At 36.4% G+C, this 26,456-nt stretch overlaps 3 protein-coding genes across 3 annotated transcripts; 2 read left to right on the forward strand and 1 right to left on the reverse strand.

The window, feature by feature from the left end:
* Nucleotides 1–771: 771 nt before the first annotated feature.
* Nucleotides 772–5,613, forward strand: LOC142555827 (glyceraldehyde-3-phosphate dehydrogenase GAPCP2, chloroplastic-like). The gene is made up of 14 exons (XM_075666929.1): nucleotides 772–1,094; nucleotides 1,869–1,963; nucleotides 2,056–2,123; nucleotides 2,215–2,253; nucleotides 2,465–2,565; nucleotides 2,795–2,907; nucleotides 2,978–3,077; nucleotides 3,155–3,301; nucleotides 3,851–3,911; nucleotides 4,000–4,097; nucleotides 4,180–4,322; nucleotides 4,431–4,514; nucleotides 4,673–4,762; nucleotides 5,284–5,613. Exons 1-14 carry the CDS (start codon nucleotides 1,008–1,010, stop codon nucleotides 5,339–5,341), a joined length of 1,284 nt encoding a protein of 427 aa, XP_075523044.1. The 5' UTR covers nucleotides 772–1,007; the 3' UTR covers nucleotides 5,342–5,613.
* A 941-nt stretch (nucleotides 5,614–6,554) lies between these two features.
* On the reverse strand, nucleotides 6,555–15,122 carry LOC142555828 (2-dehydro-3-deoxyphosphooctonate aldolase 1-like). Its single transcript, XM_075666932.1, is given in 14 exon segments — nucleotides 6,555–6,903; nucleotides 7,271–7,318; nucleotides 7,443–7,490; nucleotides 8,087–8,185; nucleotides 8,567–8,581; nucleotides 8,583–8,615; nucleotides 8,772–8,830; nucleotides 9,156–9,240; nucleotides 9,347–9,421; nucleotides 9,560–9,619; nucleotides 10,289–10,354; nucleotides 14,395–14,491; nucleotides 14,588–14,685; nucleotides 14,765–15,122. Coding segments are annotated over 14 exon segments (876 nt in total). The 5' UTR covers nucleotides 14,801–15,122; the 3' UTR covers nucleotides 6,555–6,846.
* A 1,369-nt stretch (nucleotides 15,123–16,491) lies between these two features.
* LOC142556696 (zinc transporter 1-like) lies at nucleotides 16,492–18,287 on the forward strand. Its single transcript, XM_075668177.1, has 3 exons — nucleotides 16,492–17,331; nucleotides 17,562–17,711; nucleotides 17,911–18,287. Exons 1-3 carry the CDS (start codon nucleotides 16,708–16,710, stop codon nucleotides 18,214–18,216), a joined length of 1,080 nt encoding a protein of 359 aa, XP_075524292.1. The 5' UTR covers nucleotides 16,492–16,707; the 3' UTR covers nucleotides 18,217–18,287.
* Nucleotides 18,288–26,456: the final 8,169 nt, after the last annotated feature.

Raw genomic sequence — 26,456 nt, forward strand, 5'->3', positions numbered from 1 at the left:
GTACTAAATAAATTACCATGTCAAAATAGTTACTATTTATGATTTTATTCTCTATCAACAACACAATAATAGAAATCATTACCCTTAAAATAATAGTTGTAAAAAAGTCGCAGATCACGTGATTTGATACATAACAAAACAAAGTATGGTCAACTTTTTTTAAAAAAATAAAAATCAAAATGTGGTCGCTGAAACACGTGCTAACTTGGTCCTTTGCTATCTAACACAAATTTTCCATCTGATCGGCGTTGGCCACGACGACATCGGCCTACTCTAGAAGGTTTAAATGGAGATAATTTTTTTTTGAGATATTTCGTAAATTGATGGAAGAATATTATTTTTATTTTAAAAATATTAATTTTTATATTAGGTGTGTGTCAAATCGAATCATCACATTGTTAAAAATTCACGAGACTGCCGTATTTTTAAATAAAAAAATCATTAAAAAGAAAAGATTTATATATTTTTAGTAACAAAAAAAAAGCTTTATTTTTACGCCAACTCTGTCGGGCATTGAGATTTAAAATAATTTGTCTGTATCAAATATATGTCCCATGCGATACCAATAATATCAGTTTTGATATGCTGACACCTATCGTGCACACCTATGTGAGCATCAAAACTGCCAATAAATATAATTATATAAACAAAAATAAATGCAAGAATCGATGGGTCCCCCGAAAAAATCAAAAAGCGCCACTTCCATTTACAGAAGTCTGACGTGGCTACCGAAGATATCAGCTGCACAAAACGACGCCTCCTCGAACCTTAAAACGACAACAGTTGCTTTATGGCGTGCTCGCGGGTTGGTGTGACGTTCCCGTGAGAAACTCCGCCATCTGCTGAATCCGTGAGCATTTAAATATTCGTCAAAGGCCGCCTTCTTCTTTCACTCGAAGGACAATTCACCTCTTTCTCTAGGGTTTTGCTTTCTCTCTATTTTTTTTTTAAATTCAAGTCAAGTTAGTGCAGCTGAGAATTAGCTATTGTGCATTTGGCGTTCAAGTATGGCGGCTTTCTCTTCTTCGCTTATTGGATCTTCGCCCTCGCTTGGTCTCGATGTCGATGCACTCGATCCATCCGGTCTATCCGTGGTGTGTTACTATCTTGCTCGCTTTTTTCACGGGGTTTTTCGAGTTTGATCCGTCGAGAATGACGAAAATTGAGAGAGCACGGATTAGCTGTTTTTTTTATATTTTTCATTTCTAGCTTTTTTAATCTGTGTTTTTCTGCATTTATTATTGTTCGATGAGTTTGAGAAGCTAATTTTCTGTGTTTTTTTTTACATGGTGGCTCGCATTTTGACCTAACATTGAAGTGTGTTTCCGTTTTTTGTTAATATATCGAACAACATTCGCTAATGAAAAAGTTAACGGATCTGATCTGTGGCCGTTCCTACACTGCAAAATCGAGACTCGAGCAAATTATGGAATCTTTCCGTGATGGAAGATCGTGTGTATTGCTTTCAGAGTTTTCCTCCTTTACTAATAATATGATTTATGTTTCAAAAACATAGCTAGTGGATTGGAGATGCCATATCTTGTACTAATTGATGAAAGTTAGAAGTCAATCCCGATCAACTGTCATTCGATCACCATAGTGGTGGTAATTTTACCTTGCATTTTTTTAATTTTCAGTTGTCGGATTGATTGTTTCTGGAAGTAGCACAGATTTGCTAGTGGATTTTGTTTAATTGTGACTAAACAATGCGAGTGATAGAATTTCCAGGACTAGGTATGTTTTTTTGGAAATAAGAGAACAATTATTCCATGAACCAGCGTTCTTCGTTTCTTGTTCCGTCTGTTTAAGTTGGATGGATAACGGGGTCATTGATATGTTGAGACATTTGATTAAACAACCTATTTTAGGTATCTTATGGGAGATTTGGCGGCAATGTAAAATCAGTGAAGTTCAGATCCAGCATCGGTGGCAGTAATGTTCAAGTTGATTCACATTCGTTACAGTTGAGTCAATAATCAATATTCGTCATTCGAAATGCTATTGGAAGTGTTATGTTATCCTAAATTCATATGGGAGTAATATCCAAATGTACAGGAGGTTTACTGCACATGGGATTAAGCCTATTAAAGCAACGGCTACAGAAGTTCCTCCAACCATACCAAGTACATATACAGTCCTTGTATGTTTCACTGCTTTTGGATAATTTTTATATTCAGATCCTGACTAACTCTGTTGCACATTCGACTAATTCAGAGTCACGAGGCGGAGGGAAGACAAAGATTGGGATCAATGGTATGTATGGTAGTATTTTCCTGCTTTGCTTTGTAACCATCACCACATTATTAATATCTCTGAACTTTATTTTTTCTACCTAGGAATATAAATATTTATGCTTTGAGTGTGTTATATCCATATGCTGCATGAATTCAATCACGATTAGAAGATATAGTATGTGTTTGGAAAACATTGTGGCCACACATGACTAAGATGGTTGATCCTGCAGGTTTTGGGCGTATTGGGAGGCTCGTTCTGCGCATAGCAACCCTCAGGGATGACATTGATGTTGTGGCAGTTAACGATCCTTTTATTGATGCTAAGTACATGGTTAGTATGCTTGTTCTGCTTTCATGCATGTTCTTTTAATAACTGCTTTTATGAAATATGTAATCTCGATAATTGAGATGATGGATTTGGGGTGTTGACATTGGAGCCTGATTATATATATATACAAGATCTCTTTCGTGGCCTGAAAAACAACTTGCTTACTCATGCATGTTTCTTGGAATGAATCACATAAAGATCACGAGTGTGATATGCTGTTAACTTCTTTCAGGCATACATGTTCAAGTACGATTCCACTCATGGACCATACAAGGGGATCATCTCGGTTGCAGATGAATCCACTTTGGAAATAAATGGAAAGCTGATTAAAATTAGCAGCAAAAGGTATCATAACACTATCTGTGACTCGTTTAACCGTTTGAACCCCCATGCTAACTCCAATGTTTCCGTGTAGGAATCCAGCAGAGATTCCTTGGGGTGACTATGGGGCTGAGTATGTCGTTGAATCTTCTGGGGTCTTCACTACAATTGAGAAGGCATCAGAACACAAAAAGGTAAATAAGTAGTTAGCTTTTAACACCATCTTTTGTGTCCTAGTGAACAAATGTTCTCATTAGAGCTTGTATTGTAGGGTGGGGCAAAGAAGGTTGTGATCTCAGCTCCATCAGGCGATGCCCCAATGTTCGTTGTTGGTGTAAATGAGACTAAGTACAAACCAAGCATGGACATTGTTTCCAATGCTAGCTGTACCACCAATTGCCTTGCTCCAGTGGCCAAGGTTTGACTGAAATCTCACAAAACATCGGATAACAAATAGCGATCTCTTACAATTGGATAGTTTGATTTCATCAATAACTTTGACATCGAGAGAGTGTTAGCAAAAGATTAAAATTTATAGATTTTGAAGAAATGAGAAAAATTCAGAAGTGGATAGTGTTCGAAAATAAAATTGAAGAAGCTGAAAAATTTTCAAGTTAGAGCGTTCGGTAAATACGTTATTCAAATCTTTAGCTTTTTAATAAAATACTAAAAATATCCTCATTTGAAGTGTTTGCGAAAGATAGGGTTTGATGGGGAAAGATTGTCCAGAAAATTTCTCATTTGTTAACTGAAATAACAGAATCATTTTTTAAGAATCAGAATCACCAGGTGACTAGTTTTTGGATTTTGATTAAATTAAGTAGAAGTTGAGGTTAAGAAACACAAGAGCTGATTTTTTTAAGTGAGGTGAATAAACATTTTGTTTTTCAGAGATTGCAATCCGTGTCCATTGGCAATCTATTCACCACGTCTGCACAATGTGTTTTACAGTAGTTATCCTTGACAGGTTGTACATGAGGAGTTTGGTATTTTAGAGGGTTTAATGACAACCGTCCATGCGACAACCGGTATGCATCGCAGCACTAAAAAACATTTGTAGACTCATGGCACGTTTTAAAGCAACAGTTTGTTACGCTGATTTTTGTTGACTTCCAGCCACACAGAAAACCGTCGATGGTCCTTCTATGAAAGATTGGCGAGGTGGTCGTGGAGCAGGGCAGAACATCATCCCCAGTTCCACTGGTGCTGCAAAGGTATGAAAACGTCTTAAAACAGAAAAGCCTTATAACACCAATTTTTATGACGCGTGGTTTTATCTTTTGACTGAAATTTTAGGCTGTTGGTAAAGTTCTTCCAGAACTCAATGGTCGGCTCACTGGAATGGCTTTCCGTGTACCTACTCCTAATGTTTCTGTTGTTGACTTAACTTGTCGACTTGAAAAGAATGCTTCCTATGAAGATGTGAAAGCAGCTATTAAGTATGTGAATTCTGTTTTAGGTTTTCGGCTTGTCTGTGTTTATCTGGTTTGAATGGAAGATGACTGATAATTTTCATAAAATGCTTAATTTTGGGTTTAAAATTTCAGATATGCAGCAGAGGGTCCAATGAAGGGCATCCTCGGGTACACTGAAGATGATGTTGTCTCCACTGATTTTATTGGTGACACTAGGTCAAAAATTTCCCTTCTATCACAATTTCTAATGTTCATATATAATCTCACTAGCATATTTACACCACCTCATTATCTCTTTCATTATTTTTAAGTCTACAGCTGTGCATGCTATTTAAACTGATTTGTCACAAGTTCGAAAAATATTTTCTTTTCAGGTCAAGCATTTTTGACGCCAAGGCTGGCATAGGTCTTAGCAAGTCGTTCATGAAGCTAGTTGCTTGGTATGATAACGAATGGGGTTACAGGTACATTTTCTCTATTTGAATCTGTAGGCTACTTGGTGTTACATTTTGTGTACAATTGAATGTCTGGATCATGTCCCATGATATTTGTCTGGGGCAAATGACAATATCCTCGCTGACGAATATTACACCTGCAGTTCCCATCTCTCACTCTGCATTGATTATTGATGTTCAATAATTGGGTTTCAAACTTGATCTGACATCAAAGTTTGCGGAAAAATTGGTATCATGTTTGGAGTTATTTTTGAAAAAATTAGTATTATGTTTGGAAATATTTTTGAAATGGTGTTCGGATAAAACTTAAAAGTTGTGATATATGATGAAGTGATAGTGAAACGATGAAATGATAGAATGTATTAAAATAACGATTGGTTGAGAAAAATAAAGATAATGCAACTCGCATGAATGCGTAATAGTATGTTTTGAACCGTGAGATTTCAGATATCAAATAATGATTTAATCAAAAACTTAAAAGTTTAAAGTCCAATGATTTGAGAATGACCATCTTGATCTTCGTTGTGCAGCAACCGTGTGCTGGATCTAATAGAGCATATGGTTTTAGTGGCAGCAACCAATAAATAGATGCTTCTGCAGTTTATGTGGGAGCAACGAGAATTGGATGGGGGTAGCACAAAGTTTGCTGCTTTTTTGTGTCTGAAATTTTTTGTTCTATTTTATATCATATTGGATTAGTATTCGAAGACAAGCCAGGGGCATCGAACAAGGTACTCCTCTATTCATGTACGATTACTTGTTTAATTCTGCTCAAGATTTTCTATTTAACGATTGTACTTCATGATAAATTTCATGTGTAAGAGAATGAATGGTATCTCGTAAATTTTGCTGCTGGTTTACGCGCATTGAAGTAAAAGAGACGTTTTACATTGAAACAAAAATCTTGACCGCGTGAACCAATTGGGTAAATTCAATGTTCGATTATTTATGGAATCGACGAATTCAATTCATTACTGTGCCGATGTTTTGTTGATATCAAATTAGCCTAAACACTAGCCTAACCCTCGAATAATTGGATACTCATACTGCTATATTATTCAATACTCAAAACAGCCATAAACTGACATTTAGCTCGTGAACTGCTGAAGATAAATGATTAGTGAGCTGCCGAAGAGAACTAACAACCCGTTGAAGAATGGGCTAAATTCATTTTGTTCATTCTTTTCGTAAAAAAAAAAAATTTCTTTAAAAAATAATGTAATTTAGATGCTAAAACTTCTGCTTTTAAAATTTATTCTTCTATTTAAAATTAAAAATAAAAACTAGACTAACATATACTCAAACAATAAAATCGCTTTCTTTTTCTTAATAAAAATACTTAAAAAAATTAAACTTGTATAAATGTTTTTTCAAACCACAACCTATCACTTCTGTATCTAAACTCACTTCAAGATTTCATCTCAATTTTTGTTTAAATTGAGGGAAATCTCTCAAGCTGCATCTATCCGCACAGCTAGAAGCTGCATCTATCCGCACAGCTAGATAAGCTGTGTAGAAATTAATCGGTTAATTAGGTGCTGGATAAAATTTCAAGTATTCTAAGATGGTGTTCGGCTTGAATCGTTTATAAATACGGATATCAAATCTTTTATTCAAATACATCCTAGTCTTTGGATATTTTATGAATACTTAACTATCGAGGATTGCTCCCTCAAAATTTAAGCACTTGCGTGAACAATAATAATGATTTTAAATGCACATAATATTAGCAATCATTTTTTTAAATTTTTTTCCCAAAGCTAATTATTCAATCTAAATTAAACATATTTTATCTAATACAAATTGTTAATGAGATACATTTATTTAGAACGACGTAGTGACACTTAATAGTTAATGATAACAAAGCTACATTTCTTTGCAGTGGTGAAAATCCACTCGGATTTACCAACAGACGCAGCCGTTTATTATAAAATCAAGGAATATTAAATCACCCAATGATTATAATAATTAGCATCTATGGATTTTTAAACATCAAACAAGCTATCCAGCAGAAAAAATTCCCACGCACCGTGCAAGAAATTGCTTGTAATACAGTTAGGATATAGGATATTACCGAAAAAACGTGGTCCAAATCACGAACGGAATGGGGTGAGATCGAATTGAAAATGTTGCTTCCCCTTGCTAACCCTCTATGAAGACAAATCCATGTATGATATAAGGATAAGATTTTTGCCACATCACCAGACATCCAATCGATGGGAAGATAAAAAAGAAAATCTAAAACTAAAACGGTTTCAAAAAATTATCCACAGAACACGCATGAAAGATGATTCAGTGGGGAATAAGGATTTCTTTTCGAAAATCGTTAGTATTTTGATAGGGAGAGGAACCAAAACGGGAGTATGACAGTGAGGACTGGTAAGAGTAGTCATGCTAGTTCAAACGTAAAAGAACTCAAATTGAAGTAAAATATACGACAATAAATATAAATTAACCCCACCATATACAATAGGTTATCTAATCGTGAACATAAAAGGCAAGTCTAAAGAAACTTACAGCAATGGCTAGGAGTTCTTCCAACAGTTCCTCCAAATGGCGAAGGGGCTATAATAGCATAAATGAACATGGGAAACAATTAATACTGTTCCAACCAGCATACCTAAATTTGGATTCTTCTGCGGATTGAATTAAAAGAGCCCAAGAGATATTTCGAACGCATGAAACTTACCCACTGAGTTGGACCATCAACAGGAGCATTTAAAGGGTCGTCATGCACCTAGACAGATACATTATTATTATAAATTATAAAAGCATACTCATCAAAAAGTAGATATTGAAATGCAAATAATTAGTTTGAAAAATAACTTTCCTAGTGAAGAGAAAAATTTTCACACGGGAAACATATTCATGCCAGAAATGATTTGTGCTATATTATATCATGGACACTCCTAATTTTTTTTTTGAAGTATCGGACACAGATATGACACACGGATATACGTATTGGATACGGAAAAATCGGTGTCGTTGACTTTTTGCATGTTTGACCAGTCGGATACGCCATGAACACGGCGGGGACATGTTTTTGGATACGTTCGAAAAGAAATTGAATTTTTTTGGTCTTTTTTTTAAATCACTGCTCCGAAATTATACATTGTATATATTTACATAAATATGTATATATATTTTTACAATATATTTATATAAATACGTATATCTCTACAATTTTTAATATTAATATTATATATATATATTTTTAATAATTGTCGTATCATAACTGTATCGTATCTTATATTTTAAAAATTTTCGTATCGTTGTATCCGGATCATATTCGATATGATATCTATACCCATATCCATGCAATAGGTGCTTTACCTCCATAAAAATACCGTTCACTCCAACAGCTACCGCAGTCCTTGCAATGCAAGGTATGAGTTCTCGAAGACCACCACTAGCAACACCACCACCTTCCAGCTGTACAAATAACAGAAATGCTAATCATTAACGTGGCTACGAAGCTCATGATAAAATAGAATGATTGCTATGCGAAGAGGAATGATACATGGCTTTCTTAGGTCATTTTCTTGTGGCATAAAAATTCTTCATAAATCGTGTCATTGAAAATCATCTACGCAGAAATCCGATTTTATGAATTTATGTTGGCATTATGTCATTAATAACTGCCTAGTGGCATGTATCTGGAATGATCACAAATTTTATGGCCACGATTTGAAAGGGAGAGAGCTTGCCAACAAGATCTAAGCAAGTGATTTGGAAATAATCATTCTACCTGATTCAAACAATACATGGTCCATGATTGTGCCAGTAAATGCAAATGTTGCCTGTAATACATACCTTTCTCCCAGCGGGCGGGTTGTTGTAGTGAATGTGTTATGTCGGCCACCTGAAACAGAGTTATTCAAATTAGAAACTATGAAGTAATAACCAACACATGCAGGAACAAGATGTGCCACAAAGGAAATGATTCTAGAGAATGTGTATCCTTAATGTGCCAAAAGTAGTATCATGTACACAGATACGAATGGTTTGACAGTCTTACAACGGGACAATTGGCCTCCCTTAACCACTCCAAATTTCGTGGATCAACAATCAAGTCATCTGTATAATAGACAAAATTAAGTTAGTCCAATACTGTTATGAACATGTTAATTCCACTGTTTAGTTTCAATCGCAGAGCATTCTAAAAAAATTTGCAAGAAACCTTTCTCCATCACAATCAAACAGTGTATTACAAAACTGAAAAGGTATTCACTTTTAACGCACGATTCAAAGAAATTTTATTCGTGAGATCAGCTTCTTTTGCTTAGAGAAAAGATTTTGCAGGATCAAACCTACAGCAAAGCTTCATATCCATCAATCACACATTCTTGAATATCTTAGCTGTTCATCTAACACCGGGTGCTCACGAAGTTAATGAACTTACTGTAGCCAAACATTGTGCCTCTCTCGCAAACCATAACATTTTCATTTCCGGCCATCCTAATCTTTTCAGCAGAGTTTGCCATGACCTACAAAACCAACTGACCATAATACCATAGTGCTGAAAAATGGTATCAAAACATGACCACTTTAGTTTGGAGGAAAAATGAAAAAACTGGGGATGAAATTGCTTACAGAAGGAGCACAAAATTGCCCTTTCTTGATATTAATAATCCTCCCAGTCTTAGCAGCTGCAACAAGAAGATCTGTCTGTTCCAAGAAGCAAGAAATCCAATTGACACTGGTGGCATAACGGTGTTGAATTACAGGCTAATGCTAAATATTACCAAAAGTATGTACACTAGCAAGGAAGTAATTGGTTGTCCATCAAAGGAGAGTAAAATTTACCTGCCGGCACAAGAAAGCAGGAATCTGAATTATGTCAGCAACCTTGCCAACAGCTTCACACTGAAAAAAATCAGTTATTCAAGTAAGTACATGATTAGCATGATACGATAAACATTCATGACAATCAGGAACTACAATGTCAAATCATGACTCAATCTGACAGTGGTCCCCACATTCATGTCAAATAATGACTCAATCTGACAGTGGTCCACAAGACAGTCAGAAACATTAAGGAAATCCAATGCAAGAGAGAAATGCAAGAGGACATCTTGCTGGAGCATCCCCTTCTCTTTAACTCCAATCCAGGCCAATTGTAGCTCAAATAATTCAAATGCATGTGAGAATGGGAAAGGTGGCAGTAGTTCAGCTGCCGAAAAAATCCAGTAATGGCATTTAATCTAAATCCTTATCCAAGGAGGTTCCGGTGCTTGTGGCAGAGATTAGAGAACTTTCTTTCCAGGAAAGCTAGTAAGTACAATCATTCTTGTAATAGCATGGCATCACAAGTGAACCTTCATGGGTTAGTTCGACAGGATCTTCTCACAAGCCACTGAGCCAGCTAGCTCGGTGAGTTCTCCGTCAAAACTTTGGTTCAATGAAGAATATCGCGAGGGAAGCAATTGGCTTATAGATTATGGACCAAAGAACAGTGTGGGACCTTGCCATTAGGCCCATAACAGATTTAGGCTCTCAAAGAATGTGTCCATTAACCTAATGCTTTCCATTAACCTGAGTTGCCTCATGTACATCAGTAACTATTGGAATATCATAAGTGGTTTTCACTCTCTCAAGAATCTGCAAACACAAAAACAGGAGAGCTCGCTATAATGTGCATTTCATAAAATCCTACATAAAATTGAGTTAAAATTGACTGCATTACACAGAACAAATCACACTCAAAAGGTAATATCAACAGATGTTACATAGTCTACCAACTGGAGTGTCCTAGTCAACTGAATACTCAGTCAATAACGTGTTAATTAGAAATTGACCAGTGGGTCAACAAATAGTTACCAGAACATGCATATATATAATGCATACTGTACACAATTTTGTTTTTACTCAAGATCAATAATACGCTCATTAACATGGTATCAGAGCGGTTTCTTTTCTCGATCTTGATGTGTATGCAGCAGGTCGGCAGCTTCACTCTTGAGTGATTCAGAGTGATTTCGAGGAATTATACGCACACATTGCAGAGTGACTTTGAGGAATTGCGCACACATTGCAATTTTTTTTTGTGCGAAATCATGGCGAATCCGACATCAACTTTCAGCTTCAACGATCCATTGTATTTGCATCCATCCGATGCTCCTGGTACGTCTCTTGTTGTTGATCCATTAATTGGATCTGAGAATTATAGTATTTGGAGCAGAGCAATGAAGATCGCACTCCAAGCTAAAAATAAGCTGGGATTCATCAACGGAACCTGTAGAAAACCAGCTGCAAATTCTCCAACATTATATCAGTGGGAGCGATGTAATGCGGTTGTGTTGTCTTGGATTTTTTCTTCGGTTTCTAAAGAGATCTTTTGCGGACTTGTTTACGCGAATGATGCATCCAGTGTTTGGGCAGATCTTAAGGAACGATTTGACAAAATTTGTGGTTCCAGAATTTATGCAATACATCGAGATATTAGGATCGACCACCATTTTCGTATATTTCTCGAAGCTCAAGCAGTTATGGGATGAGCTGGCCTCATTGATAACTTCACCGTCTTGTGATTGTCCTAACTCCAGAGCATATGTTGAACACGAGCAGCAACAACGATTGATTCAGTTTCTCATGGGGCTTAATGACAGTTATAGCTCAATTCGAAGTCAGATCCTCTTGATGAATCCGCTTCCTTCTGTGAGTCAAGCCTATTCACTTCTCTGTCAAGAAGAAGCACATCGAAATGTGCTGGTTTTCCAACCGATCTCAGATGCTCCCACAACAGCCTTCTACTCTTCCTCTTCCAAGCATTCAGAGATAGTCAAGTGTGATCATTGCTCTGTACCAGGACATACAAAGGAATATTGTTTTCGTTTGATTGGCTATCCTCCAGGGCATAAGCTGCACAAAAAATTTCCTCAAAACAAAGGTTTTAAGCCCAGCTCAAGGAATACTCGAGCCGTTGCTAACACCTCGATCAGTGATGCATCTAAAACTACTGCTGAATCACAATCTCTTCCATCTTCTGGAGTACATTTTACCCCTACTCAATATGCTCAAATTCTGAGACTCATTGAGAATTCAACTCACTTTCACACCCAAATTCAGAATGTCAGGACTGATAATGGTTCTGAATTTTTTACCACCGAGTGTAATGCTCTCTTCACTTCTCTTGGCATCATCCATCAGAGTTCATGCTCATACACGCCCCAACAAAATGGGCTTGTTGAACGCAAACACCGACATATACTTAACGTGGCTCGTGCCCTTAAATTTCAAGGTTCTATTCCTGATAAATATTGGGGTGAATGTGTATTGCACGCTGTGTATTTGATCAATCGCACTCACTCCACTACTTGCGAACAAAACCCCGTATGAAATCCTTTTCAAGAAAGCTCTAACATTTGATCATATTAAAGTGCTTGGTTGCTTGTGTTATGCCACCAATCTTCGTCCCAGTCATAAGTTTGATGTTCGAGCCACCCCTTACGTTTTTCTTGGTTTTCCATCTCATCAAAAAGGTTTCAAACTCCTTAATCCTTCAACACAACAGTTTGTTGTGTCACGGGATATCATTTTTCATGAGGATGTCTTTCCATTTGCAGCCTCACCCCAGTCATCTGCCACATTTCTCCTTGGCCCTCACTGAATTCTGATATACATGATGATGATGCATTACACTCAACACCGATTGTTCCACCTCCTAGCCCCACATCTCATATTTCACCTCATATTCCTCCTAAACGACCTTCCCGACAATCCAAACCACCCATTTGGACAAAGGACTTCATTTGTTCTACCTTAACTACTTCATCTCCTGCTGCTCTACCGTATGACTTATCCAAATATCTTAGTTACGATCATATCTCTCCATCCCACCAGTCCTTTCTTGCTTCCATTTCCCAATTAACAGAACCAACATCTTATAAAGAAGCTTCCGCTGATCCACGTTGGCAAAAGGCTATGGAAGTTGAAATTGAAGCCCTTGAAGCTAACAAAACATGGGCAATTGTACCACTCCCTCCGGGCAAGAAAACTGTTGGTTGTCGTTGGATTTACAAGATTAAGTACAATGCTGATGGTAGCATCAACAAATTCAAAGCTCGGCTTGTTGCCAAGGGCTACACTCAACAACATGGAATAGATTATCATGATACATTTTCTCCGGTTGCCAAAATCGTCTCTGTCCGCTGCCTCCTTGCCCTTGCTGCTGCAAAACACTGTCCTTTATTCCAAATGGATGTCACTAATGCATTTTTACAAGGAGATCTTACAGAAGACATCTACATGTCCATTCCTCAAGGTTTTGAGCACCCACACAAAAAAAATCATGCTTGCAAACTACTGAAGTCCCTATACGCTTTGAAACAGGCCTCACGCCAATGGAGTTCCAAATTCTGTTCTGTGATGATTCAGCATGGTTTCGTCCAATCTGTACATGATCATTCACTTTTTATTAAGCGTCAAGATGCCCTTATTACCATTCTATTGGTTTATGTCGATGATATCGTTATATCCGGGAATGATTCCACTTCTATAGAAGCCTTGAAGACTTATCTTCACTCTCACTTTGCGATTAAAGATTTGGGCACTCTCAAGTATTTCTTGGGTCTTGAAGTGGCTCGGTCGAAACATGGAATATGTTTAAACCAACGCAAATATGCACTCGAGTTGATTTCTGAGGTTGGCATGGCTAGTTGTAAGCCTCACCTTACTCCTATGGAACTACACCTCAAGTTAACCACACCTGACTTCGATACAAGCTTGGCTTCCACATGCGTCTCTACTTCAACTGACTCCCTTCTTTCTGACCCCACTATGTATCAACGGCTTATCGGACGTCTCATTTATCTCACAATTACTCGTCCAGACATTTGCTTTGCCGTCCAACACCTTAGTCAATTCATGCAAACACCAAAGATCTCTCATTTGCGTGCTGCTGAAAGAGTCGTTGGCTACCTTAAGGGTTCCCCGGGCATGGGTATCTTTTTATCATCTTCTTGTGATTTTCGCCTCTATGCCTACTGTGATTCAGATTGGGCCTCCTGCCCCATGAGTCGTAAATCAATTTCTGGTTATCTTGTTACACTTGGCAATTCACCTATCTCTTGGAAATCCAAGAAACGGAACACGATCTCTCGTTCTTCGGCGGAAGCTGAATATAGGTCAATTGCTTCCACAACTTGTGAGATTGTATGGTTGCGCGGCCTTCTAACTGATATGGGGTTACATTTTGAGATTCCTACTTTGCTTCATTGTGACAATCAAGCTGCCCTTCACATCGCCGCTAACCCGTTATACCATGAACGCACTAAATATATCGATATTGACTGTCATTTCATTCGCGAGAAGATTAGGGACCACACCATTGCAACATCACATATTTCCACTCACTCGCAACCTGCGGATATATTGACAAAGGCACTTGGCTCTAATCAGCATCATGTTCTAGTGTCCAAGCTCGGCATGTTGAATTTACTCCGAGCTTGAGGGGGGATGTTACATAGTCTACCAACCGGAGTGTCCTAGTCAACTGAATACTTAGTCAATAACGTGTTAATTAGAAATTGACCAGTGGGTCAACAAATAGTTACCAGAACATGCATATATATAATGCATACTGTACACAATTTTGTTTTTACTCAAGATCAATAATACGCTCATTAACAACAGATACCTACCTTCAAGCCGTCACTCAAGCCAGGTCCACGAAACGACTTAGAAGATGTTCTATTAGCTTTGTCAAAACTCGACTTGAAAACCAATGGCAATCCAAGTCTGGAAGTGACAAAAATAATATGATCAGTTTCATGACTCTTCGAACACAAATTACTTTTAAGCAAACTACACAGATATTCCGATATACGACGTTACTTAGAAGTGATAGCCTTGATCTGCTTCGCCATGTAGAGAATGTGATCCTCCGATTCGATCACATTCGGACCTGCTAGTAAGAAAAATGGTTCCGCTGTCTGTTCATCAAAATATCAAAGTAATTAGCATGAAAATGATGGTAAATGAAAAAAGAAGATCAAAATTCAGACGTTGCACCTTGAGCTGATTGAAAAACGCTGTCGACGATTCCATTTCTGCACCAAACTTCTCGCTGAAATTAGAAAATACAGAGAGAAGCAATAGATTTGAAATGTTTAGGGAAAAATCATACACCTACATACTCAAAATGCAGTGGATCTGAGACGCGATGGAACTGCATTATTGTCGTGTGATGGCGAAGAGTGACGGTGAAGTTCTTTTATAGTCACAGATATTATCCGGGTCGGGTTTGCTTTTTGGAAAGTCCGAATTCCTCAAGATACAACGGACTTTATGTTGGGCCGTTGCCCAGTTCATCCACTGCGTCGATGACCTAATTGGACCACGGAACTTGGGTGTGAGGAATGTAATGATAATCAGTGAACTCGATAATGATAATCGACGAACAATAAAGTCTTCAAGTAATTGAAAAAAGCTGAAAAAAGTAATTTATAAAACGCGAAAAGAATTAAAAATTAAAGGAAATGTATGTATTTCAAAATGACTATATTTAAGGTTGAATTTGAAATTGAAGTAAAAAAAAATATAAACATCATAAATGATTTCAAATATTTCATTCTAATTTCGAGTCAAATGAATATAATTGATTTGATGTATGAATTTGAAATCAAATTCACTCAAATTCTTTAATCCAAATGCAACATAAGATTTGCGTTTAAATGAAATAATTTGATTAGAAGAGATTAGAGAGTGTTTAATTTGGGGAGAGATTTGAAAGATGTACTTGAAATGACATGTATCTTAGACATATTACAAAGTGTAAGTAATTTGAGTCGTATTTTCACATTTTACGTATTGTATAATTGAAATGTATATTCTACATTCATTAAGATAAATAATATTTTTCTTATAATTTACTCATAACTAAAATATCTAATCCACTTTAAAAATTCAAATATTATCTCTAAAATTTTTAATATAATTTCATTATCGTTATCCAAATAATAACTAAAAATTATAACAGAATTTAATGAATCAACTCCATATATTAATTATCATGATTCATGTACGTAATTGTAATGATTTCATACATGTATCGCATATGCGTCGTTCGCTGGTATAACATAAAAATAAATCATATAAAAACATAAGATTTATTCCGTTACACGTACTTAGTCTATATTCCAACCACATCCACTAAATGATCAATAGATTAATACAATTGACATCAGTATGGAATTAAACTTAGCAACAAATTAAAATAAGAGAAGTATGGCGACATAATGAAGGTTTTAGTTCGATGAAAACTACTATGCAAAACCTTGTAGCACATTGGGATTGCATGACAACATCTTGTTTCCATTTCAACCCAACTTGGTCCTCCTACAAGTTAATTAAGCACGTATCGTTGAACAGAATAACACAATTTTAGGCACTCACGGTTTACATTTAATGTGCCTAAATTATTTTAAAACTTTTATAAGAATAATTATATCTTAAATCACTGCCATCCCCTGGGTCATATATCATCTCATTCAAGAACATTTTGCTTCCAATGAATGTAGACAGCTGGATGAATGAACTTAATATTTACATGGACAATATGTGCTCATCCAACTAGCTAGTGTGACAAAAATAGAAAATGATTTATAATGCTACACTATATGGAGTAAAAGTCAACCCAAATTCCCATATCTGTTAAATTGCACAACAAATTTATATATATATATATATGTATGTATATGTGCCCTTTATTTAAATAGCTATAAGATATAATTTAATAGTCACTTACCATTTAAAATGGTGAATTAGAAAATCAGAAACATAGAGTTCTTTAGGACACGGTTCTTCTTCTTTCATTTGTTACCATCCAAAATATTCCACAAACCAAGCATTAGCAAGCGATCACACACTTCTCTTCCTACAAAAGAAGGGGTGAAAGAGACACACTTCCCACTTCAAAATCTCAGAAATCTTAATCCCCCAGCTTCTATTCCACCATGACTAGTCTTCTGCTCCATTCTCAAAAGCTTATAATCTTTTCATCCCTTACCCTGCTTTTAATCCCGAGTAAGGTATCCGGTGACTGCACATGCAACAGCAGTAGCGAGCAAAGCGAGAAGAACGAAGTCCTCAAGTACAAACTTTTGTCCATCGCTGCAATACTCGTTGCCGGTGGCATTGGCGTGAGCACCCCCCTTCTCGGGAGAAAAGTCCATATATTTCGACCCGAAAATGACTTATTCTTCATGATCAAAGCATTTGCTGCTGGAGTTATTCTAGCCACCGGATTCATTCACATTCTTCCTGAAGCATTCCGCACCTTGACATCCCCTTGCCTCAACGAAAACCCATGGGGGAAGTTTCCCTTCACGGGTTTTGTCACGATGATGGCATGTATCGGAACACTGGCCGTGGATACAGTTGCAACAAGCTTGTACAAGAAGATGCATTTCAACAAGTCAAAGCTAGTGAATGTGGATGAAGAAGTTGGGGTTGATGATGAGCATGCTGGTCATGTACATGTACATACACATGCCACACACGGACATGCTCATGGAGCTGCCATTCCATCACATGATAAGAGTTCTATGGACCTTGTCCGACAGCGTATAATATCACAGGTAGGTATAGGTAACAACGGAGACATCTCTACTTTCCTCCAGGAAAGTATAATTAACACTATTCAGTTTTGGATTATTCACCTGCGGCCCTCGAACAAATTTGAATAACCTGCGATCCATCCTCTTTTCGTAGGAGGGGATCTCACCAGGAATTTATTCGCCCTTGAAGTTCTTGGTTAAAGTTTAAAGGAAAAGGAAAAAAAATGGGACACTTTTGTTTTGTTTTTCAGGTATTGGAGCTGGGAATTGTGGTCCACTCAGTCATAATTGGAATTTCACTGGGAGCTTCAGAAAGTTGCGATACCATAAAACCTCTAATGGTTGCCCTGTCTTTTCACCAGTTTTTTGAAGGAATGGGGCTTGGTGGCTGCATTTCCCAGGTTAGCAGTACACATTTTAGGAACCAAGAATGTAGAAAATGATAGAGGAATTAAGAAACAAGAAATTCAAAGAACGTTGATTCTAAGCATTAGTAGGGACTAATAATCATGCCACCATCAAACAAGATCATTAAATCACTCTCTTCTTGACTTCTTTAGTTTGGATATGGCTAACGTGTGTTCTTGGTTGCGTTATTAGGCGGACTACAAGTCTCTAACAACGACAATTATGATGCTTTTTTTCTCCCTCACAACTCCGGCAGGGATCGGGATCGGGATCGGGATTTCTAGAGTGTACGAAGAGAATAGCTCCACTCCTCTTATAGTCGAAGGGATATTTAACTCCGCATCATCTGGGATCTTGATTTACATGTCCCTGGTTGATTTGTTAGCAGCTGATTTCATGAACCCCAGGATGCAGAGCAATATTAGACTTCAGTTAGGAGCACATACTTCACTACTTCTAGGTGCTGGATGTATGTCTTTTCTTGCCAAATGGGCATGATTCCCCACCAACCCTCTTCTCTGTATTTGTTTCCCGTCCGAATTTTTTTAGTTGCAAATATTGGAGCATTAGCACTTGAATGAGAAAACACATCGGTCACTTGGGCAAAGTGTCAAATTGACTAATATAGCCGGTAAAGTTCTCAATTGCTCTATTTGAACCCACTCACGCTAGTATCGGTTTGTTCAAGCTTAAAAATTAGCACTGTTTTTTTCCCTTGAAAACGGGAAATAATCATATTAATTTCCCTAAATTTTTATAAAATCAGTTGGAAAAATAACTTAATAAATGATCAAGTTGATTTTGAATGACTCTAGTTTGAACAAGACCAGATACACAAGACCAGAGGTTTCCCACTTTAGAAAGTGATAGATATGCCCCAACTTTATTTCAACGATGAAAATCAAAAGTAACAGATTCCATCCATCTTCCACAAAATTAAGCAATCATTATGGGGGAAAAATTATAAACCAGGGAAAAGGTTATCCATAAATCTTTGTGGTGTTTTAAAACTGAAAGACTGATTTAGCCACCAGAAGTTCGAACCACTATTATCAAATAGCAAGTAATTAAGTGACTCAAATAAGCCTAAAAATAAAGTGATAAAGGTGAGGATTGGACCTTCAGTAAACCAATACTAAAGAAAGGGCGGCTTCTAAGTTTTAACTCGACTTGTATTCAGGTCCTATGGATTTGAGCTATTTGTAATCAATCAAGAATTCCCTTTCACGATTCAAATTCATTTGATTTGTCCAGATAGATTATTTGAAATTAGAGGAATATCATACACTCAATTTAAAATCCTGTGTTTGATAATTACTGACGATTTCAAATATCTCAAGTTTTAAATCTTTTCGGCAAACAAAATTTCATTTCATCCAATTGTAACTCTAGTTTCATACAAAATAATCTATGTTGTTTTTATGTTTTTTTTAAGATTTCAGTTTTAGTCGTATATATTTTTTTTTTGATAATTTTAAAATATTCCGTTGAAGATTAATAGCGAAATAATATTATTTTATTCCGAAAAAATAAATGATATTTCATTTTGACATTATACTGGCTTTTTTAAAAAAAAAAACTGATGCTATTTGATGTCCTTTTTAAAATTGCTTTAGCACCACATTCAACTCATTCGACATCCAAATATACCCTGAACACTTAATAAACTAATTTAACATCGACTAATTCAACTTTTTCTCTACAATTTTCCTCAAGCCCAAGCACGCGATTATTTTGCATTCCTATATTTTTAACGTAATTAATTATTTTTTATAATCTAATTCATTAATTATGGTAACTAATTATTTCTTTATTTTTAAAATTTACTAAAATAAGTTCTTATATTAGTTTTTGTTGAATGAAATAAAGGATATTTTTTTGTCAATTTACTAAAACGATCAAAATAATTGTTCTAAGGAGGAGTTGATGTATTATTATATATTATAGACATTGTAGATTGTTTAGTACATGTTGTACGTGTATTGAGTATGACATATAGAGTAGGTCTTTTGAGAGACAGTCTCGTGGATCTTTATCTGTGAGACGGGTTAATACTACTGATATGCAAAATAAAATGTAATATTCTTAACATAAAAAGTAATACTTTTTCATGGATGACCCAAATAAAAGAACCGTCTCACAAAATACGACCTGTAAGACCGTCTCACACAAGTTTTTGCCTAACATATATGTTAGGAGCCCATCGGTCGGTGCCGTATCTTCCTCTAATCTTGGCTGGACAACCTGCAACTTTTTAGCCACAACAATAACCAATATAATATGATATGTTAGAATAAAACGAGCTCAGACGAACTGATTTTGGCCTCTCCAAATACACAGTAAACCAAGGCGAAGACCACAAAGGTTTCCCGATCAAAACCCCGGTTACTGATAACCAACTCAACCCTAAGCAAATAGCCCCTAAGCACACAGCTCACCACACACAGTAGGCACACTCGAAAACAAGACTGAAAAGACAAAGATCGAGATAGCACTAAGAACCGAGGGCAGTTTCCGATCTCACACACACTCTCGTATATCACTTGAGAAATAGAGAGGAAAAGGAGAAGAGCAGAGTTCACATGCACCAAGCAAAGAACACTACGCTTAGAAGAAGAATGAGGAGAACGACGCTCAATATCAAGCTACTGCCTCTTCAGAAATCTCACGCTCCTCATTTGCTGCTGGGAACCAAATGGGTATTATATAATAAAACATAATGACCTAGCAGACCAAGGTGCAAGGGAATGAGCTTTGGGTTATGGGCTTGGAAAAATTTGGGCCAAACCCAACATTTCTCCACCTTTCGGCCCAACACCGGTTCACTGGACATGAGAAGCACCTACAGCCATCATCATCGCCCCACTTGCAGAAAACACAAAGTTAGTACAAGTACCAATTTATAGCAAACATCAAGTAAGCTACAAAAAAGAACAGAAACCGAACACATCAGTCAGAAGTATCAAAATTTAAAATTTTTAAACAAGATCTGAATTTTTCAACAGACAAACACTTAGTTCCCATATCAGCAGGATTGAATTGAGAAGGAATTTTTTCAAGATAGACTATGCCTTTTGCAACCACATCACGAATGTAGTGGAATCTAACGTCAATATGTTTAGTTCTATCATGAAAAACATGATTCTTACACAGTTGTATACCAGACTGGCTATCAGAAAATACTAAAACTTCACCTTCAAAAAAACCAATTTCAGAAATAAGACCTTTCAACCAAATAGCTTCTTTTAAAGCTTCAGTGACAACAACATACTCATATTCAGTGGTTGAAAGAGCAACAATGTGTTGTAATTGGGATTTCCAGCTAATACAAGCACCACACAATGTAAACACATAAGAAGTTGTTGATTTTCTGTTGTCCCTGTCATTTGCATAGTTAGAATCCACATATCCAACCAATTTAACACCAACATCAGATTTTGAAAATTTTAAACCATGCTTTACAGAACCATTCAGATATCTCAAAAGCCATTTGACAGCTAGCCAATGGTAAACACCAGGATTAGGACATATACCGACTCAAACAACTCACAGAATATGCAATATCAGGCCTCGTGCTAACCATTAAATACATGACAGAACCTATAGCATTTGGATATGGCACATTCTTCATGTTTTTAACATCAAAATTGGTTTTAGGGGATTGCTCTTTACTTAGAACAAAATGACCAGCTAAAGGTACGTTGACTGGTTTTGCATTCGAGATGGAAAATTTACTCAAAATTTTCTTAACATATGTATCATGATTCAACAAAATGACTGAACGTTTTCTATCCTTATAAATGTTCATGCCAAGAATACGTTTAGCATCTCCTAGGAATTTCATATCAAATTTAGCACTCAAGCAATTTTTGACATGATCAATAGTTTTCACACAAGGACTAATCAATAGCATATCATCCACATAGATAAGCAAGAAAACAGGAACTTTAGTATTGTGTTTGAAATACAAGCAATGATCATAATTACTTCTAGTAAAATCCATAGAGAGCATGCATTCATTAAAATTTATGTTCCATTGCCTAGGAGATTGCTTCAATCCATACAAAGATTTCTTTAGCAAACAAACATGATCAAGATACTTAGAATCAACAAAACCATCAGGTTGCCTCATAAAATTTTTTTCATCAAGTTCACCATGTAAAAAAGTAGTTTTAAAATCTAATTGGTTCAACTCCCAATCAAACTGAGGAACAAGGGCAAGCATGATTCTCTCAGTAGTAAACTTTACGACAGGAGCAAATATTTCAGTATAATCTATCCCTTCCTTTTGAGTAAAGCCCTTAGCCACTAACCTAGCTTTAAATCTAACATATTCACATTCATTCTTGACCTTAAATAACCATTTACAGTCCACAACAGAACAATTTTCAAGTTTAGGTACAAGAATCCAAGTGTTGTTAACATGCAGCGAATTAATTTCTTCATTCATCGCATTTATCTATTGCACAGAGTTTTCAGATTTTAAAGCTTCTTCATATGACTTTGGTTCAACATTATCAATTGACTCAAACACACTAAATGCATGAGAAGTCATATGAAAATCATCAAAATGTCGTGGCTGCCTAATATTTCTTTTAGGCCTATCCCTAGCCAATTGATAATCATTCAAATCACTAAGATCAGTTTCAGGCATATTTTCAACAATTTCTTCATGCGCATCAGTATCAACTTGATTATCAAAAACAGTTTCAGGGAGATTTTCAGGTAAATCATTCACATCAGGAGCATTCTGCACATTTTCAGAATCATGACTTGGACCAAGTAAATGCTCCACATTGTTTGGAGCAGTGTCAGGTTCATGAGTAGGTAAAGGAACAGATAAACAGGGAAATTCAGACTCATTGAAAACAATATCCCTACTGATTAACACTTTAAAACCAGGTTGGTCCCTTACCCATAATCTATAACCCTTAACCCCATCAGGATAGCCAATAAAAACACATTTCACAGGACCTAGGTTCAAGTTTGTCATTTTTTTGATGCACAAAAGCAGAACAACCAAAAACTTTCAAGTTTGAAAAATTAATTTGCGTACCAGACCACACAGATTCTGGACACTTACCATTCAAAGGCACAGAAGGAGACTTATTTATCAAATAAGCAGCAGTACAAACAGCTTCACCCCAGAACTTTTTTGAAAGACCAGAACTTGCAAGCATACACCTCACCATTTCAAGTAAAGTTCTATTCATACGCTCAGCTATACCATTTTGCTGAGGCGTATAAGGGACTGTCCTATGTCTTTGAATACCAGATTCAGCACACAAATTGTCAAACAATCGATTACAAAATTCAAGACCATTATCAGTTCTTAGAATTTTAATTTTTTTACATGTCTGATTTTCAATCAAGTTTTTCCAGTTTTTAAACTTCTCAAACACATCAGATTTGTTTTTCATTAAAACACCCAAACTTTTCTTGAAAAATCATCAATAACAGATAGAAAATACTGATTTCCACCATGCGTTGGCACACTATCAGGATCCCACACATCAGCATGCAAATACTCAAGTATTTCAGAAGTGACAGAGTGTTTGGGAATAGGGAAATTTGGAAACTTAACTCTGCACTGTTTACCCAGAACACAAGAATCACAAAATGGCATACAAGACAATTTATCATTACAAAAATAACCATCTTTGTGCAAAATTTCAAAACCTTTAGAACTCATGTGACCTAATCTTTTGTGCCACAAATCAGTTTTGTCACTTAAGACAACATTCACAGAATTTTGCACACAAGGTTTAGATTTAGCATTGACAAACATACAAGTTTCTCTTTTTGGCAGCTTTGAAAACCACTAAAGACCCTTTCATAATTTTCATAAACTCATTTCCCCATCTACCATGTAAACCATCATCTTCCAATGCAGCACATGAAATCAAATTATGACATAAATCTGGAAAATGCCTCACATCTTTCAAAGTTAACACATAACCAGAATCAAATTTCAGTGATACATCACCAAGACCAGCAACTTGACACAATTTTTCATTTGTCATAGAAACAGACCCATGCTTCACTTCTTTATAACTAGAAAACAGATTTTTAAATGGGGACATGTGGAAAGTGCACGCAGAATCAACTAGCCATTCATTCTCACACAAAGAACTTGAATGCACAGAATTCACCACAGACACATCACATATCTCAATCACCATAAAAATATCACCCATGTTATCACTACCAGAAGCCATATTTGCATGGTCATCATGCTGATTTTTAAAGTTTTGGTTTTTGTTTTGGTTTTGCTTAGGCCTAGAACACTCTTTAATATAATGATCAGTTTCACCACAATTATAGCATTTTCTATTCTTGGGCTTTGACTTAGACCTTGATTTACTCTTACCTCTATTTTTAACGAACGCTTGGTTATGGTTGTTTGAAGGTTTTTGATTTTGAAATCTATGTTGAGACCTTCCTCTAACAAACATAACCTCACCAGAATTATTACCACCCTTATTGGTTTTTAAATCTATCTCTTTGCTTTTTCAGGCCGTTCACAACAGTTTCTAAACTTACATGATCTCTACCATACTTAATAGCAGATTTAACATCACTGTAAGAATCAGGTATGACATTTAAAAGAACAATAGGGGTGTAATCATCAATATTCTTATCTCCTGTTTGCTTAGTAACTTGAACTAATTTGATAACACATCAAGGTTTTCATCAATGTCCTTGTTTAAATCTAGTTTGAACCGGAAAAATTTCTCAAGCAAAAACAATTTACTGGGCAACGAAGTTTCAGTATAAAGTTCTTCTAATTTTTCCCAAAGTTCCATAGCCGATTTCAGTTTACCAACTTTTCTTAACACAGAGTCAGACAAGTTCAAAATTATAGACGAATAAACAAACTCATCCATTTCAGCACTTTTTTCAGGGGTTTCAGCAGCAGAATATGACAAGTCTATCGCTTTGAAAACTCTTTGTTGTACCAAAATACCTTTCATTTTCTGCTGCCATATTGAAAAATCTGTTTTTTCGTTAAAAGGTTCGAGATCTGATATCCAGTCATAGCCATTTTCAAAAAACACGATAGTTAACAAAAAAAAAATTTCACAAAGAAAAATTTAAATCACACAAGATCAAAACGAACACAGCAGAATCAACTTTTATGCCACGGAAATGGAAACTCAACAAGCACATAAAACCTAGAGTTCTACCAGCAGCAAATCCCAGCACATAAATCCGCGGCAAGCGGTTACGCTACTAAATGCAGTAAAAGAGGTTCCAGCCAATATACCAGAGCGAAACCCTAAGTAAGAGTTTCAGATTCCGACGAACCGATGTCGACGGCACGGCGGGCAGAAAGGCGAGCAGTAACCAATCGCTCTGATACCACTGTTAGGAGCCCATCGGTCGGTGCCGTAACTTCCTCTAATCTTGGCTGGACAACCTGCAACTTTTTAGCCACAACAATAACCAATATAATATGATATGTTAGAATAAAACGGGCTCAGACGAACTGATTTTGGCCTCTCCAAATACACAGTAAACCAAGGCGAAGACCACAAAGGTTTCCCGATCAAAACCCCGGTTACTGATAACCAACTCAACCCTAAGCAAATAGCCTCTAAGCACACATCTCACCACACATAGTAGGCACACTCAAAACAAGACTGAAAAGACAAAGATCGAGATAGCACTAAGAACCGAGGGCAGTTTCCGATCTCACACACACTCTCGTATATCACTTGAGAAATAGAGAAGAAAAGGAGAAGAGAAGAGTTCACTATGCACCAAGCAAAGAACACTACGCTTAGAAGAAGAATGAGGAGAACGGCGCTCAATGTCAAGTTACTGCCTCTTCAGAAATCTCACGCTCCTCATTTGCTGCTGAGAACCAAATGGGTGTTATATAATAAGACATAATGACCTAGTAGGCCAAGGTGCAAGGGAATGGGCTTTGGATTATGGGCTTGGAAAAAGTTGGGCCAAACCCAACAATATATACAAAAATAAAATGTACAACATAAAGAATTTGAAATTCGGCCTAAATCTACTGGCAAGCCTGTGCACCGAATGAGTTAGGTAAATTTTAATTTAAGGAAACGATTTAAAATATGTTACGAGAGTTCGTATTTTATGTACAACAAAGTAAATTGTTCTTATTCTCGTAGCAACAATTTGTCTGATTAAAAGAGTGGAAAGTAGAAGATGTGGAGGCGAAACGAGTTTGAGTAGAAAGGAAGCAAAAGAAAAGGGTCGCCAAAATTCCAACTTTTTGGATTTTATCTCATGTCAAGGCAAGCATATATGCAGTACCCAAGCCAAACTAAAGACACACACTCTCACTAAAATATGCATTCAAACTCACAGCTTTTATCCAACGCTTTTACATTTCTTCATGCACACATTTCTAATCACCTCACTGCAAAGTGGCCTGCCTTAAAGAATCGGGTTTTCTTGTATTGATCAACTCAAACTATCTCAACTATGAATCTAACCTTTATCCAACGACAGGGGCCGGCTTCATGGGTGGCTGAGGGGATATGATGGTCGTTCCCTTTTTTTAAAAAAAAATCGGTTTCTAGTAAATCAATAAATTATACGCGACAACGTTTGGTGCAAATGAAAACTTCTGGTGTTTAAGTTTTGTAAATGATTAAAGTTATGAATAAATATATTATCTCTATGACATATATCATTTTATCTCACAAATCAAACGATATCTTAGTTTCTCGAAACGTAGATTCATCTATACTCAATAATTA

This window comes from Primulina tabacum, chromosome 9, assembly GCF_025594145.1.
Source record: "Primulina tabacum isolate GXHZ01 chromosome 9, ASM2559414v2, whole genome shotgun sequence".
NCBI lineage: Eukaryota > Viridiplantae > Streptophyta > Magnoliopsida > Lamiales > Gesneriaceae > Primulina > Primulina tabacum.